The following is a 19706-nucleotide window of genomic DNA, read 5'->3' as shown; positions in this document are numbered from 1 at the left end:
AAAGGAGGCTGGGCTCTCCATTCCCTGCTGGATACTCTGCCGCTGGGGAATGGAGACTGGGCTCCCAATTCCCAACAAATCACACTGCCGCTGGGGAGGGAGGACGGCCCCTTCAGCTCCCTGTAACTTGGGCGCAGAGACCACGGTCCCATCTGCGCTGGTGAGGGGCTTACTGTCTCCCCTTGGTGGGCTAAGCTGCCGCTGGGGAGAGGGGGTAACAAACTCCTCTCCCTTACACACCTTCAGCCGCTGGGGAGAGGGGATAACAGGTTCCTCTCCCTGAACCGTAGACTGCCGCTGGGGAGGAAGGACGACACGCTTCTCTCCCTGAACTGTATCCGGTTGCTAGGGCATGGGTAACCCACCCCGAGCCTTCCTATTGTCCTGTTCTGCTATGCGCAGCAGGAACTCGATCAGTAGATTCCTCGAGAATTGCACAATTTCCTCAGTTGGGTTGGGTCCAAAGAAAGCCAGTCGCTCCTTCAGCATCTTGCCAAACTCTGCCTCAGTGCAATTGAGCGCCATGCTTGTTTTGCCGAAAGTAAGTCCCTTTGAAGATAGGGCCGCTGTACGCATACTGGCGTTACCCTCCATTTGTAGTTCCAAACTTTACCAGTGTCTCCGAGCTGCTTTACCTCGCACTAGGACGCCATCCCACCGCTTGCCACCAATGTAACGGATCGCCTGGCACCCCGACTGGGTACCTCCGTTAAAGGATGCTCCTAGCGTTTCCTGAGGACTCCAAGCACTGCAGCAGACACCACAACCACCGAATCTGAGAAGCATAGGAATCCTCTCTAGCATATGAATGCTGTATACAGCCAAATAGGAAAAACCATGCGAATAGGTTTACACTCCTAGCAGTCAAACTGGAACAGCATACAATAAATCCTCCCCTAATAATGAGACGACACTTCACTTTGAGGGTTAAAAAGGAACTCTGGACTGGCACATCCAGCCTGGCTTTTATTACAAGTGTACACATACAGGCCACACCCAGGGGGAGGCATAAAATAACCAATAGTATCACGGGTGCAACCCACACATCCCCTCCCCTTAGTGTGACACATAATCCCATTATTCATACAGTTTAAACATAACTTGTACACAAAATCTATAACTTCTAAAATATACTTGTCACAAACATAAAACATACATTTTCTTACTCAGCATACTTCAATTAGTAATACTCTCATAAATCATCCCAATCCCTCCAGTAGATCAATAGTTAGCTGGAGGTCCCTTTATGACCGACCGCAAGCACATTTTCCTGCCCAAAACAGTTCCATGGATTTGGGCTGTGCGGTCGGTCAATTACTGGCATAAAAACGGCTAAGTGCCATTCGAAGTGTGCCTGTACTTCGACTTTAGTCGAAGTGTCGAAGTGGAGGGGATGGTAAGGGTCGGCGGTGTTCGAAGTTAAAATGGCCGCCGCCACGTGGTCCTTTGTCCGATGCCGGCCACTTCGACGACTTCGACAACTTCGGTAACTTCGCCAACTTCGCCAACTTCGCCAACTTCGGCACTTCGACAGCTTCGACAACTTCGACAACTTCGACAGCTTCGACAGCTTCGACAGCTTCGACTGCTTCGACTGCTTCGACTGCTTCGACTGTGTTTGAAGTGCCCATTTAAAGTACCAATCTTTCCCTAAAGTATTTAAAGGGCTAGGAACAGTATTATACAATTCACATGCCCAAAAGTAGTTCTTAAAAGGTCAGTACATTATGGTAGCAGTCCATAAGCCCCAATTCAGTTCCTTAAAGGGCAATATCTCCCAGGGACCATAATCACTGGGCAGGAGGCTAGCAACCAGGTTTCTCCAGTTCTCAGTGGTTGGTTCCGCCACATTCCTCCCTGTGTCTTCCTAATCCTCTGTATGTCTCTTTGTCCTAGTGGCCTTCCTAACCACTATGTCTGAACTCTCATCCTCACCTGCCTGGACCGATTACTCATGCAGTAAGAGGCCACACCTTGATAAAGGAAACTGCCTTTACATTGATTGAAGTTGTGGTTCTGGACATGACATGATCTATGCTCCTGACTCATTCTGAGGAATCTGCTCAACTCCAAACACCTTGAACCATCTTGATTTATTCAACCAACCTGCTTGTTTCCAGACTGCTCTTTTCTAAGAAACACGGTGAAACGGATATTAAGTTACCCGGAGATATGTTCAGGTGGAAACCAAATTGACACTTTTATTACGAGCTGCTCGGAGAAAGCAATCAGATCAGACAGTTTTTGATTCAAAGATTACTTCCCTTTTTTATTGTGTAAATTTACAGATTATATACTACTTTTTGGTAACAAATCCTGATTTCCAATACCAACCTGCTTTATTTCTCACTGGAATTTATTACCAATGTACCTTATTACTTTTGTTCTACTGGACACTTAACCAAATTTAACACAACCTACCTGGATAATATTGACTTTCCCGATTGTTTGCATTTGTCCTAAATAATCCTGGTGCAATTATGTGATGACTGCATTACTGCCTCCAACCAAAAGACTCTCAATAACTAAAGGTCTATTTTAACCTGAATTCATTATATCTCTTATTATATTATGTTATATTATGTTTGCCAGTAACCTCTTATAGATTTTCCCTCTCTTGATTTACCTGTTACTTGATAACCTGCTTGGGGCATATTGTCTAAAAAAAAGTTATGGTCCGCACTCGGGGATAAACCCCTGTAATCCACCGAAAAAAAATAGATTTCTATGCGAATAAATGAGGGAATGAATATGTTGCAAAAATTCACATTTATTGATAATTAGTGCAAAAAAGGCAGAAAATGCATCATGGCAGTCCTTATACATGATGAATATCAAGGCAGGCATGGTATTATGCAAACAGCATGCAATTAATTGAAATGTTAATCATACTCCAAGTATCCAGGCATCTTTATGGTTTTCACTTTTTGGTAAAGGGATTTATTCACTTTACAACATAGTCAATTCTGGAGACTCTTAATTAAATGTGGAACTTCCTTTCATACTTCATATTATTTGTGGTATATATACCATTAATAATATAGAAGGGATTGCTTTAAGGCACTATAGAAAATAATTTTCAGTGGTCTGACCGTCGATGAGACTAGACGTGTCTCACTAGAGCTCTGTCCTACAGGCGCCTTAAGCATACAAAAGCGGCCTTTTTTCACCTACAAAACACCCCCAAAGACCTCCTAGACATTGAGAAGAGACTCCCCAAGAAGCAGCCCAAGAGGAACACGGAGTCTGGAGGTTCTGTACTTGACCTCCTTACGGCGCAGCGGCACAGCCAGGCCGGGAGCCAAGATGGCGACAGAGGATCCCCACACGCATCTCCAGGCGCCGACAAAGGGGCCTCCTCCACGGACCAAGAGGCAGTGCTTGCAAAACTAGCCAAAGTCAAGGCTTACCTTGCTGGCGAAATTGCAAAATCGACAGCGGCGTTACAAGCTGACATCAGCGCGTTGGGTGAGCGTACAGCTAAACTTGAGGACCGCATGGAAGCTACCACCCAGGCCCACAACGAGGTGGTAGACAGGGTGAACCGCATGAAGACTCATGTCGTGGATACGGATCTGGCCTTGGAAGACCTGGCAAATCGGTCTCGGAGGAATAATCTCCGCCTGAGGGGCTTACCTGAAGGGCCGGAAGAAGATCTGAAGATCTTGCTCTCCATCTTTCCGCCTCTCTTTCCACACATCCCGGAGGAGCAATGGAACATGGAGAGAGTGCATAGGGCGATGAGAACGCAGCGGGCAGAAACGAACACCCCGAGGGAGGTGGTCATCAACTTCCTCCATTTCCGCACAAATGAGGCTCTGATGAAGAGGGTCCGGGAGGGACCGATCCGGCATGATGGAGCAGTGCTCTCCTTTTATCAAGATCTAGCCCCTTCGACATTGCAGCGGCGGAGGGACTGGCGGCCTATAACAGCGGCGCTGAGGGGAGCAGGCCTCAAATATGCCTGGGGCTTTCCATTTAAATTAATGGTGTTCCGAGACAGGAGAGCACACATACTAACACCTGGCGGAGATCCGAAGCGTCTACTCCAGGGCCTTGGGATCTAGCCGCCTCCGGACCTACCGACAGTAGCGATGTACCCAGGAGACCTTCCACACCTACGAGCAGATTGGCGCGAAGTGGGTTCCAGTGGTATCATATTCTCTCTTCTCCTTACAGGGCCTTGTCTTTGGTGGGGGGTCCCGGCTTTATGTTTGGGTGGGGGCCTTGGGTTAGTCGTTTTATACGCACATCATGCGCGCAGCCATCACCCTTCCCGCTGCCACCCCGTACAGATGGGTAGAGAACTGTGCACGCTTACTGCATAGTTTTTCATTTTCCTTATGCGGGCAGGTCCGTTTGGGAGTGGATAGGGGTGCAGGGGGAGACTGGTCCATGGTTCATCATCCCTTCGTGCCCACCCCTACCACGTTTTTCCCTTTTATCCCTCACATTTAAATTTATTTTTTCGACAGCCGAAGGTCTTTTGTTGGGGACAGCTTACGACCTGAGGAGGCATTGGTTTTTTAACCTGGGACAGCCCTGCTCCCCAGGAGAAGACACTATGGATGCCTTTGGGACATGATAACCTTGGGAATTTATATCAAGTCTTTATATGTGGCTAACCCATTGCTGTGTACATAGAGTTTATTGTTTGCCCTCTAGAGGGGAAATCCTTATTAAGCGTAGCTGCCCATTCCATGTGAATTCACATGAGGCAGACCCGGAGGGGTGCTTCGTAGTCGTCTCGGGCACCCTGTACTCGCATATAGTCCACTTGATAAACATCTACGCGCCGTATCAACCGGAACCTGGTTTTTGGTCCATGCTCCATGACAAACTTCAGGCCCTGCTCCACGGTATGGTGTACATGGGGGTGATTTCAACGCTACCCCGTGCCCGGCTGTAGACAGGAGCACACGATCTGGAATACCTAGATCCCAGGGCAGGGGTGGCCAGGATAGGTTACTTAAGGATTTCATCGCTGCAACGGGATTGGTGGACATCTGGCGGGCTCACCACCCGGGAGATAAAGATTATTCCTTCTATTCAGCTCCCCAGGGCACGTACTCGAGGATAGACCTTTTTCTGGTGAACGCTTCGGGCAGGTCCCGAATCACGGATTCAGCGGTGGGTAACATCTCGTGGTCAGACCACGCGGATGTTTCTATCACGCTGGGCAACCTTTGCGTGGCTTCACCATGGACGTGGAAATTGAACGCGTCCTTGCTACGGGACGAAGCGATAAGAGAACAGATTCGGAAAGGGATCACACAATATTTCGAATTGAACTTCACCCCAGAAGTCCCCGTGGGCACAATATGGGCGGCTCATAAGGTGGTTACAAGAGGGAACCTGATTAAACTTGCTACCAGAAGGAAGAAAATGAAACATCAGAACTTAGAGACCTTCTTCGGACAATTGAGGTCCCTCGAACAGAAACACCAAATTGTGCCGGATGAGAGAACCTACAGGCAATTGGAAACAGTACGAAGAGACATCCGTACACTGTTGCTGGATGACACGGCCAGATCCATGGTGTGGTCAAAACGGACATACTATGAAAAGGCCAATACAATGGACACTCTCTTGGCCAGGACTCTCCGGCCCAGGCAGGAACGGACCCATATCTCAGCCATCAGACATCCTGACGGTACGACGAAATCGACACCCGCCGAGATAGCTAAGGTCTTTGAAAACTTTTACCAAAGGTTATACAACCACACGCCGGACGGTAGTTCCTATGGCGAACAGGAGGAGGCACATATCTTGCAATATTTAAACAATTGGGGATGCCTAAACTAAGCAGGGAGGCAGAGGGCGTTTTGGCAGCTGAGATTACGGAGGAGGAAGTGGACAAAGCTATCTCGAATTTGAAAGGTAATAAAGCACCGGGGCCGGATGGTTTCGACGGCACATATTACAAAACCTTTAGAGAGGAGCTTACACCTCAATTGGTTCGTCTCTTCGAAAACTTACGTCAGGGAGGACAGCTGGACCCTGACATGTCTCTGGCTGCTATCGTGTTGCTGCCCAAACCAGGAAAGGACCCACTTGTTCCAGAAAACTATAGGCCCATATTGCTAATTAATCATAATTTGAAGATTTTGGCGAAGATTCAAGTGGATAGATTGAACCCACTGTTGACCTCGCTCATTCATGCAGATCAAGTCGGCTTTATTCCAGGCAGGCAATTGTTTGAAAACACCAGACGGAATATCGATTTGATATGGAAGCAAGTGGCCACAGGGTCCCCCACTCTAGTGGTGTCCATAGACGCAGAAAAGGCCTTTGATAGGGTCAGATGGCAATTTCTTTTCCCGGTATTACGGAGTATGGGCTTCCCAGATGGATACCTGGCGATAACTAAAGCGATGTACCATAATGTGCGAGCACAGGTACAGATAACGGGTGCCCCAAAGACCCCGTTTAAACTCTACAATGGAACTAGACAGGGGTGCCCTCTTTCTCCCCTCCTCTTCGTGTTGGCCTTAGAACCTTTGTTGCAAGCTATACGTCAGCATCTGAATATTGGAGGAGTTAAGGTGGGTACCGAAGAGTATAGGGTGTCAGCCTACGCGGATGATGTTCTCCTAACCGTTACGAACCCGATGGATTCCATGTTGGCGATACAGGAGGTCATGATGGAATATGGTACGTTATCAGGATACAAGGCAAATATCCAGAAATCCAGAGCCCTCCCGATCTGCCTCATGGGTGCAGATATAGTGTGGATTAAGGAGACCTATCAAATCCGGGTGGAAACAAACTCTTTGAAGTACCTAGGGATTCATTTAACAGCAGATCCTGAGTGCCTGTACCTTGCTAATTACGTCCCGATGTTGAGAGCCCTGATGGGAGACCTAGATAAGTGGACGGATAAGCCAATTTCTTGGATAGGCCGGATTAATTCTGTGAAGATGAACATACTACCACGAATATTGTTTCTGTTTCAGGCTTTACCCGTCCGTGTCACAAAAACTCAATTGACTCCATTGCAAAGATCGATAGGGGAATTTATATGGCAGAACAAGAGGCATAGAATATCCAGACAAGTGTTATATAGACTAAAGGACAGAGGGGGACTGGGCCTCCCGAATTTATATTTTTACTATCTCGCAGCTCAACTGACACAGGTAGCCATGTGGCACTCCCCGCCGGAAGAGAGAAAATGGGTAGACATAGAATCTATGATGGTAGGGGTTGATGTCCCTCAGTTTACGATGTGGGTTCCGAAGGAGCATAGACCCGTGATACGGCGAACGTCTCCAGCCATACTCAACTCTATTCGGATTTGGGATGCGAGTAATCTCAAATATGGTCTTTCAACGTCCCCCCCCCCCTATGACTCCAATCCTTAGGAACAGGGAATTCATCCCTGGCATGGCACCCAGAGACTTTCGTAATATAGAACGAATTGGACCACCTCTCCGTTTTGATATAGCTGATGTAGCCGTTGTAATCCAATTCGCGGAACTACAACAATGCGCTCATTTAACTCCAGCTGATTTTTTTCGATATATCCAGATCCGCGACTTTGTTAGCAAACCTCACATTAAGAAAGCATTTTTCTGTCATAATAAGGGTTCTAAATCCACACATTCTTTATCGTACACAGGTGTATGTAGTCTGATCTTTTAGGAGCCTCACTTTCAGTGGACTCCTCCTATATATCTCTAGAGTTTTCTATGTTTGGTTGTGTTGAGAAAGCACCAGGGTGTGCAAAACGCATCCAGGATACTCACCTTACCTCTTTTTGGGTAGCGGTGGGGGTGGTATATCTATCTCTCATCTGGCAGCAGCAGGTATTGCTATCATTTTGATACTTTTTCATCTTATACAATATTCCTATTTTTTCCAAATCCTGTTTCGTTTTTGCCTGGATACTTGGAGTATGATTAACATTTCAATTCATTGAATGCTGTTTGCATAATGCCATGCCTGCCTTGAGATTCATCATGTTTGAGGACTGCCATGATACATTTTTTTTGCCATATATAGAATATTTTGCACTAATGATCAGTAAATGTGAATTTTTGCAACATATTCATTCACTCATTTATTCGCATTGAAATCTATTAGGTCTGTGGATTACAGGGGTTTATCCCTGAGTGCGGACCATAACTTTATTCTATAAAGTATTGTCTATGTTTGGGAAAGGTCCTGCACTGGAATTTAACCTCACTTATTATACAGGACTTTCGAATTTTCCTGTTATTAAATATATTATTACTTGGAGTGGCGGCATTGTTTGTGGATGGATCTCACTGCCCATTCACACTTTTTCTGTTCTATTTTCGCATATTGCCTGAACTCTTAATTCTGTCCTTTCCTTATACCTATAGTTCCGCCTATAGGTTCTCCTTCTTCCTCCTAGCCTATAATTCCACTTATAGGTTATCCTTCTATCTCCAAACCTATAATTCCGTTTATAGGCTTTACTTCTATCTTTTTCTTTATATCCTGTTAATTACCTAGAATTCTGTTTAAAGGTTTTACTTTTATCTATTTCTTTATGTCCTGTTATTTGCCTATAATTCCGTGTACTTCTATCTACTTCTCTATAAGCCTCATTACTACTTACCTGTAATCTCATTTATAGGTACTGCTTTATCCCTTTTGTCTTTATTTCCTTTAAGTTTTGCTTCACTTATTATTTTAAGTATAAAACATGTCTAACTATTCCAATAAAGACCCTAAACTTAAAGGGACACTCCAGGCAGCCCTTTTTACTCACCTCGTTCCAGCGCTGGGAGCCTCGTGAAGCTGCGCCCCCTATTTCGTAAAAATGATGAAATAGGCGGGAGCAAGCAGGGAGCAATCAGACACTTCTATTGCGGAAGCGCCATTGCTCCATTGTGCGCATGTGCTTTTTAGGGCCATACATGATAGGAAGTCCCACTGGTGGCCGTCTGAGTGAAGGCCACTGGAGGTATTCCTATCAATCAATGTAAACACTGTATTTTCTCAGAAAATACAGTGTTTACATTAGATTGCCTGCAGGGAGCTATAGATCTCACCTGAACAACTACATTAAGCTGTATTTGTTCAGGTGACTATAGTGTCCCTTTAACCCTGGTATAAGTCTCTTAACTAACCTGATCAGAACCATGACAGTGTCTCTTTATCCCTCTTTGTTACTCCCAACCCTTCTGCATGTCTTTGTCCCCCCCGTCCCTCAGACCTTCTGGGTGTCTCTTTGTTGTCCCCCCAGCCCTCTATGTTTCTCTCTCTCTCTCTCTCTCTGAGATTGCTGGTGCTGTCTGGTGGTAGCACAGGCACAGCCTTTACTGGGGTTTAAGTAATTTAAAATTAAGTATTATTAGTATAACTTAAATATTGAGAGGACTGCAGATTTAAGAACAGCAGGAAATGCTGCCTGGAATGTCTAGGTCTCTATGTGACAGTTGAAAACTATTTTGAGTAGTTACTGCTTGAGGCTGAATAACAGGTTGACGGAAATCCAGAGTTTCATAGATATTTGGAGAACGTTACTAACACAAGGTAATAACACAACACTGAATGTTATAATTGTGACCACACAAGAAACATAACTCCAAACTAGATAAAGAGATAACACAAAAGTTAATCTCTTTGCCCTTCCCAACCATGATGTGGAATAGACCCATTCGTTTGCACTAAATCAGCTAAACCTGGATGTAAAACTTCCCATCCCATCGGAATGTATGCTCTTCAAAAATACAAAGCAGCACCATAGGTTTGGTATATACCTGCCTAGAGATGGTAAATATTCATAATTTTCTGAGGACCTTGTGCCACCATGCACCAAAATCACTACAGAAAATGACTAGTGCATATTTTAATGCATGCAATGGAGAAACCTGGCTCTATTATTCACCAGTGAAATGTGCTAAATAATAATTTTAAAAAAACAAAAACAATTTGAATCTTTAGTCCAAAAAATGCTGAGTTGGAAAAATTCTCCAATTTAAGAATAGTTTGTTGCAATTTTGTTTTCAGTTCACCACAATTCACTATGTAACTATGTCTTACGGGACAAATCTTGGTTCCTCACTGCACTTACAATACAATATATTATAAAGTAGCCACCAAATGTATATAAGCAGATCTCTACTAACAAAAGAAAAGCGAGACAACATGGCTTCCAACATTCACAACTGAATAGAATACTAGTTAATGGAGGAGAGATTTGTGTCCTATTTAAAATCTTTGCTTACAGTATATCGAAGGAGTGTACACTAGACTGTAAACTCTGAAACCTCACCAACCTACTAATCCAGACAGTTACATAATCTTGACAATTATATATGTCTAGGATTAAGTGTGGTAATTAACACATAAAAATGCTTAAGGTGGTTCACTGCGTGGGCTATGTTCTACTATACGAACGCAGAATGAGTGTTTTTCTCTTTGGTGATTTTTTTGCTTTTCTCAATAAACACTACACCTTTTTTTTAATGCACGTAGCTGAGTTCTAGAGTTCTATTTTTTGTTTGTATAACCTACACAATGTTGTTTAGTCTGCATTGCACAAATATGTACGATAACAGAGGTAAATTGCCATTCAATAAAATAATAAAACATTAATTTGTGCAAATAAACTGTCCTTTCTAAAATAATGGATTATATATTTGCATATATGCATTGGCATTTGTTTGACTAGACTGTCTAAAAGTTAACACCCTTATTTTGTAGTTACTGTTGTATTTCCTTGTATAGTACTGTCTATGTAAACCTTCTATACCTTGTTATATCCTGTTCCCAGACTTTTACTACAGAGGATTCCCTTACCTACTACAGAGCACCTCCTATAGTCTATAAGTTTTTAACCCCTTAGTGACCAGACCGTTTCAATTTTCTTACCGTTAAGGACCAGTGCTGTTTTTATATTTCTGCGGTGTTTGTGTGTAGCTGTAATTTTCCTCTTACTCATTTACTGTACAAACACATATTATATACAATTTTCTCGCCATTAAATGGTCTTTCTAAAGATACCATTATTTTCATCATATCATATAATTTGCTAGAAAGAAATGATAAACTATGATGTAAAAAAAAAAATAATCTTTTTCTAACTTTGACCCCCCCAAAATCTGTTACACATCTACAACCGCCAAAAAACACCCATGCTAAATAGTTTCTAAATTTTGTCCTGAGTTTAGCAATGCCCAATGTTAACATGTTTTTTTGGGAAAGTTATAGGGCTATAAGTACAAGTAGCACTTTGCTATTTCCATACCAATTTTTTTTTTTCAAAATTAACACATTTACATTGTAACACTATCTGTCAGGAATCCCTGAATAACTCTTCACATGTATATATATATATATATATATATATTTTTTTTTTTTTTTTAAAGATGACCACCTAAGGTATTATTGGGGTATTTTGACTCTTTTCATGCAACCAATTTACAACTAATCTATGCTAAATTTAAAAACAAAACAAAAACACATGTATAGGTGTGTCTGGTTCTCTGGGGGCTAAAAGACCTTATTTAGAGAGTGCGCATTTCAGTTTTCCAAGTTGGAATTTTCACAGCTGGTCATCATGCACCCATGTCCTATTTGGGACATATTTGAAGCCGGCCAATGTAATTTACCCCCATCAAACCATATATTTTTGAAAAGTAGACACCCTAGGGTATTTCAAATGGTGGTATTTTAACACTTTACATGCACTAATTCTACCACCAGTCTTTTTCAAACTTTTGGGTAGTCATTTTTTTGTTATTTTTCTCTCACATTGTACTTTAGGCATGGATTCTCAGTTCCTGTTATGTGTTACTGACAAAGAACACCCCAATATGTATTCAGCAACATATCCCATGTACAACAATGGGTTTTTGCAAACTTACAGGAGTCAAATGTAGGGCTTTCCCCTTTTCCATGTTTGCACATGGAAATTTGCCAGATTGGTTTGCTGGGCCTATGTTGCCCTTAAGACTGTATAGCAGCCCAGGAATGAAAATTAACCCCATTATGACATACCATTTGTATGTATATATTAATTAAAAAAAAATACACTTAGTATGGCGTTATATATAAGATATATGTATATATGCACATTATATGTGTGTGTGATTTTATATATATATTTTAGAGCGGTCACATGGGCTAAGCCCAGACAGTCCCCCTAAGAAGACCGATCGGTAAGTACATGGGGAGGGAGGGAGAGAGAGGAAGGGAGGGTAGGAGTTACATTTTTTTACATTTATTTCCTTTTTTTTTTTTACTTTAACTGAGTGTCTGGACCCCTCGAGGCACTCACTAGTGGCAGAGCATCGGAAGCATGGCTGATGTCTTCCAATGCTCTGCCTCACTGCTGGGCTCCACGAGGGGGGTATTGAAGCGATGCCTCAACATCAAGGCATCGCTGCAATACCATTAGAGCTGCTGGAAGTGATCATGGTCCTTAAGGGCCATTTTTTGTCGGATGTACCTGATATGTCTATGATCACTAAGGGGTTAAGCAGGAACTTCCATCGGCTCTCCTAAACCAAGCCTTGCAATGCAGATCAGCTGACAGGAATTTACAGGTCTCCCTCATTATTCGTGGAGATGGGGAGCAGCACCCAGTGAACCTCAGGTCAGAAGTCAATAATACTTCAACAAGTTCAATGGGGGAGCACCACAATCGCTACATCAAATTTGACAATCTCAGCCCATCCAATGCTTTCTCATTGAAAAGCATTGGGAGGCTATTGCACATGTCTGGAAAGACGCTGAACTGCGCCAATTAGCATCTGCTCATAGAGATGCATTGAATCAATACATCACTATGGGATGCGTTCAGCGTCTCCATGCAGCACTAATACAGGAAGAGACTTTTGTGGCCATCTCATTGCCACTAAAGGTGTTACTAGGCAGTAAAATAAACACTGCCTGTGTTTGCGTTAAAAAGCCTGCATGTTATAGACACCAGAACAACTACATTAAACTGTAGTTGTTGTCAAGGCTATAGTGTTCCTTTAACCCCTTAAGGACCAAACTTCTGGAATAAAAGGGAATCATGACATGTCACACACGTCATGTGTCCTTAACCCCTTAAGGACTGGACTTTTTTTGCGATGTTGTACATTTGCGACCAGGCATCTTTTTACACTTTTGTGGTGTTTGTGTTTAGCTGTAATTTTCCGCTCTCTCATTTACTGTTCCTATACAAATTATATATTGTTTTTTTCAGGACAAAAGGGGCTTTCTTTACATACCATTATTTATATAATCTCATGTAATTTAATTTTAAAAAAATGAAAAAATATGATGAAAAATTGAAAAAAATACATGTTTTTTGACTTTTATGTGAAAAATCTTTTACTCATCTACAAAAGCGAATGAAAAAAACTGCTAAATAGATTCAAAATTTTGTCCTGAGTTTAAAAATACCCAGTGTTTACATGCTTTTTGCTATTTTTTTGCATGTTATAGGGCTATAAGTACAAGTAGGATATTGCGGTTTCAAAACATACATTTTTAAAATGTATCAATAGTGACATTGTAACACTATTATCTGTCATAAATCGCTGAATACCACCCCACATGTACATATTTTTTTTAAAGTAGACAACCCAGGGTATTCAATATGGGGTATGTCGATACTTTTTTAGTAGCCACTTAGTCGCAAACACTGGCCAAAGTTAGCGTTCATATTTGTTTGTGTGTGAAAAAAGTAAAAAACTAAATTGAACGCTAATTTTGGCCAGTGTTTGTGACTAAGTGGTTACTAAAAAAGACTGGACATACCCCATTTGCAATACCTTGGGTTGTCTTCTTTTGCAAATGGTATGCCATCATGGGGGTAATTCTCATTCCTGGGCTACCATACGCTCTCAAAGGCAACGTAACCAACCTGGCCATTTTCAATGTAAAAATATTTGACCCATATATTTGACCCTGTAACTTTCAAAAACGCTATAAAACCTGTACATGGGGGGTACTTTTATACTCAGGAGACTTTGCTGAACACAAACATTAGTGTTTCAAAACTGGAAAATGTATCACAACAATTATATCATCAGTAAAAATGCTGTTTGTGTGTGAAAAATGCAAAAAAAAGTCACTTTCACTGACAATATCATAGCTGTGATATGTTTTACTGTTTTGAATCACTAATATTTGTGTTCAGCAAAGTCTCCCGAGTAAAACAGTACCCCCCATGTACAGGTTTTAGGGTGTCGTAGAACGTTACAGGGTAAAATACAGTGCTAGCAAATTAAATTCTCTGCAATTTCGGCGTGGGTTGGCAGGCAGGTCCCTCAAATTGCAATTAATAAAATTACTTAATTATGTAAAAATATTACATAAATACGCACGTAGAATTTAAATATATATGCATATTTATATATTTGAAGTCTACATGTATATTTATATAATTATTTATGTAATTTTGTATATGGACATATGAATAGTTCGTATTCTTTTTATTTATTTATATATACATAGATATATATACAATTTCATTCTAAGTGTATTTTGATATAAATATATATATATATTAATATCAAAATACAGTTAGAATAAAATTTCGTATAGATATATAATTTTTTTTTAATTTTTTATTATTATTTTTATTTTTTTAATTTAATTTAATTTACTTATTATTTGTATTTTATAATAATATATATATACAATATATATAGTTATTATATATATTATATATATATGTGTGTAATTTAATAATACGTGTATTTTTATATTAATATATGTACATATTAATATAAAAATAAACTTAGCATGACATTATATATATGATATATAGACATATATTATATAGGTATAATATATGTCTATATATCATATATATATATACACATATATAATATTTTTTTTTTTATTCACTATAACTTTAATTTTTTTGGGATTTTACACTGGCAGGGAGACTGCCTGTCAGCACAGACAGTCCCCCTGCAGGCAGATACTTGGACACCTATTGTGACCATGTGGTCGCCCTGTTGGGCGATCACATGGCCACAGGGGTCCTAATCCGCCATGGGGAGACTGTCTGGGCTGCAGGCAGTCTCCCCACAACGGGAGCAACGCCGATCGCCGCCGGGGGAACGACGGCGATCGGGTAAGTACCTCTTAAATTTAGGACGGTTCAGGACCGTCGTCGGTCGGCAACGCAAAAATGCCGATGACGGTCCTGAACCGTCTAGCGTCGTTAAGGGGTTAAGGGGTTAAAGGTCTGGTTTCTATAGTATGTCCCTGAAGGCATTTTAATCTAAGCACTGCCTTTCCAGAAAAAAGGCTGTGTTTACTAGACTGCTTGTTTCCTGAGGCAGTGTTGCACATTCAGCGTCTGTCCATCCATTGATATAATGCATCTCTACGAGGAGATGCTGATTGGCGCAGAGTGGTGTTTTGCCATTCATGTGAAATAGCCTCCCAATGCTTTTCTATGGGAAAGCATTGGATTGGCTGAGATCTGCAATTTTGATCATCTCAGCCAAGGAGGCAGAACGAGTGCGGAGCCAGCTTGGTTGGACCCGCACAGCGCTGAAATAAAGGTGAGTAAAATCACCTTTTAATTGCTTACAGGGGCTGGGGGAGGGAAGGGCAGAAGCTTAAATAGTATTTTCACAGCTTGCATGACAGGAATGCATGTTTGTATTCCTGTTTCTATAGTTTTCCTTTAACTTAATTTCCTGCTATTCTGATAAAAAAAAAAGAGCTTCTGTAAAAACGTACTACAATTGTCAGTCAAATTCCACCTTCTATTCAAACCTGTTTATGACTTTTTATGGAGTGTGTTAAACCTGCTAAATCTTTAGAGGCTTGTAGATGTAAAGTTACAGATTATATCTTTTGCACATAAATGCAAACAGTATAACTGTTTACAACCTTTATATTAGTACATTTTATTTAATTTATATTATATATTAAGCTGATGTTTGGTCATCTGATGAGATAAGCACACTTGTTTTAATTGTTTAACTGCACACCACTAGTCAGGAAGCAATTATCAGTCTATCATTTCATCTGGCCAGATACAAAATCATTTTAATTCCCACACCCTGCAATATCTAAAAAAAAAACTCCCACAATTATTCCTTCTATTATATACTGCTACCCTACATACCATTCCATTTACTGCATTTTTCGGTATCAGGAGCAACTGAACATGTGATTCATCTGATTCATAATAAAACACATGATCCATTTCAATCCCTACAAACCAGGCCATAGGTAATAGATCAATGTTTATGCAAGAACATATTTGATAGAAAATATATCATGTTTTATTTATTTACCTTTTTTTCTAAAAGTATTTGGTATGACTGTGCAACTTCATGTTTGATACGCTCTTAACTCTTTTTATGGTAGTTCATGTTTGCTTTGTGTTTAGCTCTTTTTATAGAAAATGAATTAAACGTACAGTTTTGTTTTATTTGTTTTATATTATTCTCTTACTGGATGCATGCTTTGGGACCAATTTTAGGAAGCAATAAACAGGAAATGGCAGACTTGTTAGGATAGTCAATATAACATTTCAGTTCCAAAAGTCTTCGGCTTCAATTCATTATCTGACCACAATCTCCTAAAAGCCATGATTTATACACCAAAACTACTTCATTAAGCTAAAGTTCTTTTGGTGTCTAGAGTTTTCATTTAAGCATATGGAGAGTTCAATAAGTTATATTTTCCTTTTTTACATTTTGGTTTAAATGTTGATGTCAGTAGTAGGGAAGGCAACACTTGCCATTTAGTTAGTTAGACTCCAGATGCAGTTAGTGAATGTCGTCTGCTGATTCGCTGAAAATACATACTGGTTGGCACTAAGCAGTGCAGGGGACAACAGCATGTAGCTTTGAAAAAGACACACATTTTTACCATTTTACTAAAACATACTTTTACTATTTTAGCATCTACTTCATTTAAAAAGGGACCTATCTGGAATTTACCAAATTAAATAAAACATTGACAATCACCCATAAATCGGATTATAGGTGCATTTTTTCATGAGATACTCTATTTTCTTTTACATTTTAAAGAAGACTTAGCAACATAATCGAGTTCAGACAACAAGGCAAACCCAGGGCACAAATTACAAATGAGGAGGAAACAAACACATTATTTAATTAATTTTCTTCTCTGCATGCTTTCTCTATGCAGGTTGCCGGGTGCAATGGTAGCTTATAAGATTGATTGACAAAGAATCAAAATGAATGTGCCCAGATATAGGATAAACAGATGTTAATTTCTGAGACATTTTTGTTTTCCACAATTTTAGGAATACATAAGCATAATATTAAATGTTCTGAGAAGTGACAGTTTCCCTTTAAGGTATTTCCCACATTATTACTCCTGTTTCATGTGCACTTCGTGTGTTTAAACAACAGTATACAAACCAATTAGTGTTTAAAGGAACCCTTCAAGCAGCATAACTACTATAGCCCATTGTGGCTATGGTGCAAAGAGTGCCCTGACACCATCCCACATTAAGATGTAAAGCTATATATCATGTTTGACAACTTACTGTTACATTCACTACACCCAGTGTTCTATAGCAGGAGAAGCTGCATGCCACTGCTTAGAGCAAATCAGGAATAAAATCATTAACTGAGATTGCCAGCTGAGTGGGATATAGTGGTTTTGGTGCTTGGAGTGTTTAAAGGGGCAACCTAAGTACCATAATCACTACATCCCATGGTGCCGTACCAAGATAAGTAGTCAAATTGTCTATGAACAATTTCCAGAGACCCTGACATTTTACTGAATCCCTGAGTTAGATGCGTCAATTTGGACAGAATTAATTAGCTGTAAGGATTTGTTGATGCTCTCAGCTGATTAATTGCGTATAAAGATGGGCAGACTTGATGTCACTAATGTCGAAGCATTGACTTCCACTTTGGCGATATCTAAAGAGGGAGTCAGGTCAGAGGTATACAGTGGGCCCAGCTAAGTGTCAAACCATTTAAATATTGCATAATTATTTACCAAGACACAGTGCCAGGGAACTCTTTAGGATCATCATTGCTTACAGCACACTGTAATGGTTTTGAAGAATAGACTACCCCCTTAACGTCTGGTTAAATCTGGGAATCGTGTACAAATACTTTGATAATTTAAGCTATCAATAAGTGAGCCATGAGGCCATGAAATGAGACTTACGGTTGTGACTCGAGACTGGACATTGGAGCGACATAGTTTGATGGGATATATCCTTCATATTTTCCTTTGGATTTCAATAGCCTAGCTTTCCACCAGCCATTATGACTTATATCCACAATGTACATCTGATCCCCAACAGAAATAGTCAGCTCCTCATTTGCACGAGCCTCATAATCATACAGAGCCACATAAGTTGTTGGGTTTCTTTGTATGGTGATGTGATTGTTCGGATCGAAGGGTGGGCCATCCGGGATAACATTTTCGTGTGGAAACGTATGTATATTTGCAATGACAATGTCATCTTTTTTGTAAACATCTTGTCTATTGTTGAAGAGACAAGGTATCACACATTTCAGTGCACCACAATTCTTTCTACAACAGTTCCCCATCTTTGAGGTCCCTTCCTGTAGTAATTCCTGGGTTCGGTTACAGAAATGGCTGTGAATTATCTCAGAGTTTCACCTTGTTAACAAAAAAAACATGGCAATGCTGGTTAATCCAAACATGTGCGAACAAATCTCAAAAAATCATTGGATTCCACCAAGCCAGACTGTTGTATATCAATGGTTTTTGTTTGTTTGATTTATTTTTCAAAAATGGCAGATAGTCAGTAGCAGTTATCTTCCAGAATCTGCTAATTTCTAAGTGCAGATATTGTACATTACCGTCTAATGTGCTCTCGGATCAGTCAGTGAGGTCTGTTCTGTTCTTCATAATGAAAGGAATGGCTGGATCAAGTGTTTAACACTGTACCTACGAGAATGCTGACTTTACTTCCTGGAGAAAGGTATGTTTGCCTTTCATTCCTAACTCCACCCTCAGTCTATAAGTCTTTAGTTCCTTTGGTTTCCACTGCAAGAACACAACGCCTTCTGGCTGTTTCTTAACTGTTTACCTGTTGAGTGAGAAAGGTAAGATTGTGCCGGCTACTTCCCCAGGCAATAACTAGAAACCTCACAGGATATCTTGCTGAGAAGCACATCCAACTTCAAATCAGTTTTCAGAGCAAGTGAAATGGCAGTGTTTGATACAACACATCACGCTTAGGAGACAGAATGTTTTCAGTAGTTTGAAAGCATACCTGTCATATGTCGACGCCTGATTACTTCATTGTTTGAGAATGTCAGTAAAGACACAGCTATGCAATTTTAGATTTTCCAACACAATATTTAGTAATCAATGCACCCTATTCACTCCAGAGTCTTGCTCTAATGATTTCAGTAACTGGCTTGATAAAGCAAAGCAGCCTGTCTGCACAGATCAAAATATAAATAGAAAGGCAAACAAAGGGTTCACCTGTATTCACTTGAGTGTTTATGTATTGCAAATCAAAGAACACCTTTATCTTGATTCTCTTTTATCTAGCATTGTAAAGTAAATGTTTACGAACACAGTGAGTGTGTGTGTGTATATATACACATACATATACATACACACACACACACACACACACAAATATAGGAGAAAACACATACATACACATATAGGAGAATACACATATAGGCAAACAATAATGGGGGTTTAGTTACATTATACGATCATACATTGCATAAGCCTGCCACAACGTCAATGTACCCCATCTTTGGCAGGTCCTACTCTGTCTGCAAAATGAG

General features: G+C 40.7%; 1 protein-coding gene across 1 annotated transcript in view; it reads right to left on the bottom strand.

The window, feature by feature from the left end:
• FRK (fyn related Src family tyrosine kinase) overlaps positions 1 to 18916 on the bottom strand; it is a 123353-nt gene extending 104437 nt beyond the window's left edge. The window contains exon 1 of the mRNA XM_063443500.1: positions 18094 to 18916. Within this exon, the coding sequence (XP_063299570.1) occupies positions 18094 to 18482 (389 nt within the window). The 5' untranslated portion in view covers positions 18483 to 18916. The remainder of the gene's footprint in view (positions 1 to 18093) is intronic.
• Positions 18917 to 19706: the final 790 nt, after the last annotated feature.

The sequence above is a fragment of the Pelobates fuscus genome, chromosome 2 (genome assembly GCF_036172605.1).
Source record: "Pelobates fuscus isolate aPelFus1 chromosome 2, aPelFus1.pri, whole genome shotgun sequence".
NCBI lineage: Eukaryota > Metazoa > Chordata > Amphibia > Anura > Pelobatidae > Pelobates > Pelobates fuscus.
The sequence above is the reverse complement of the archived record's forward strand: the minus strand, read 5'-3'. Positions and strand labels throughout refer to the sequence as shown.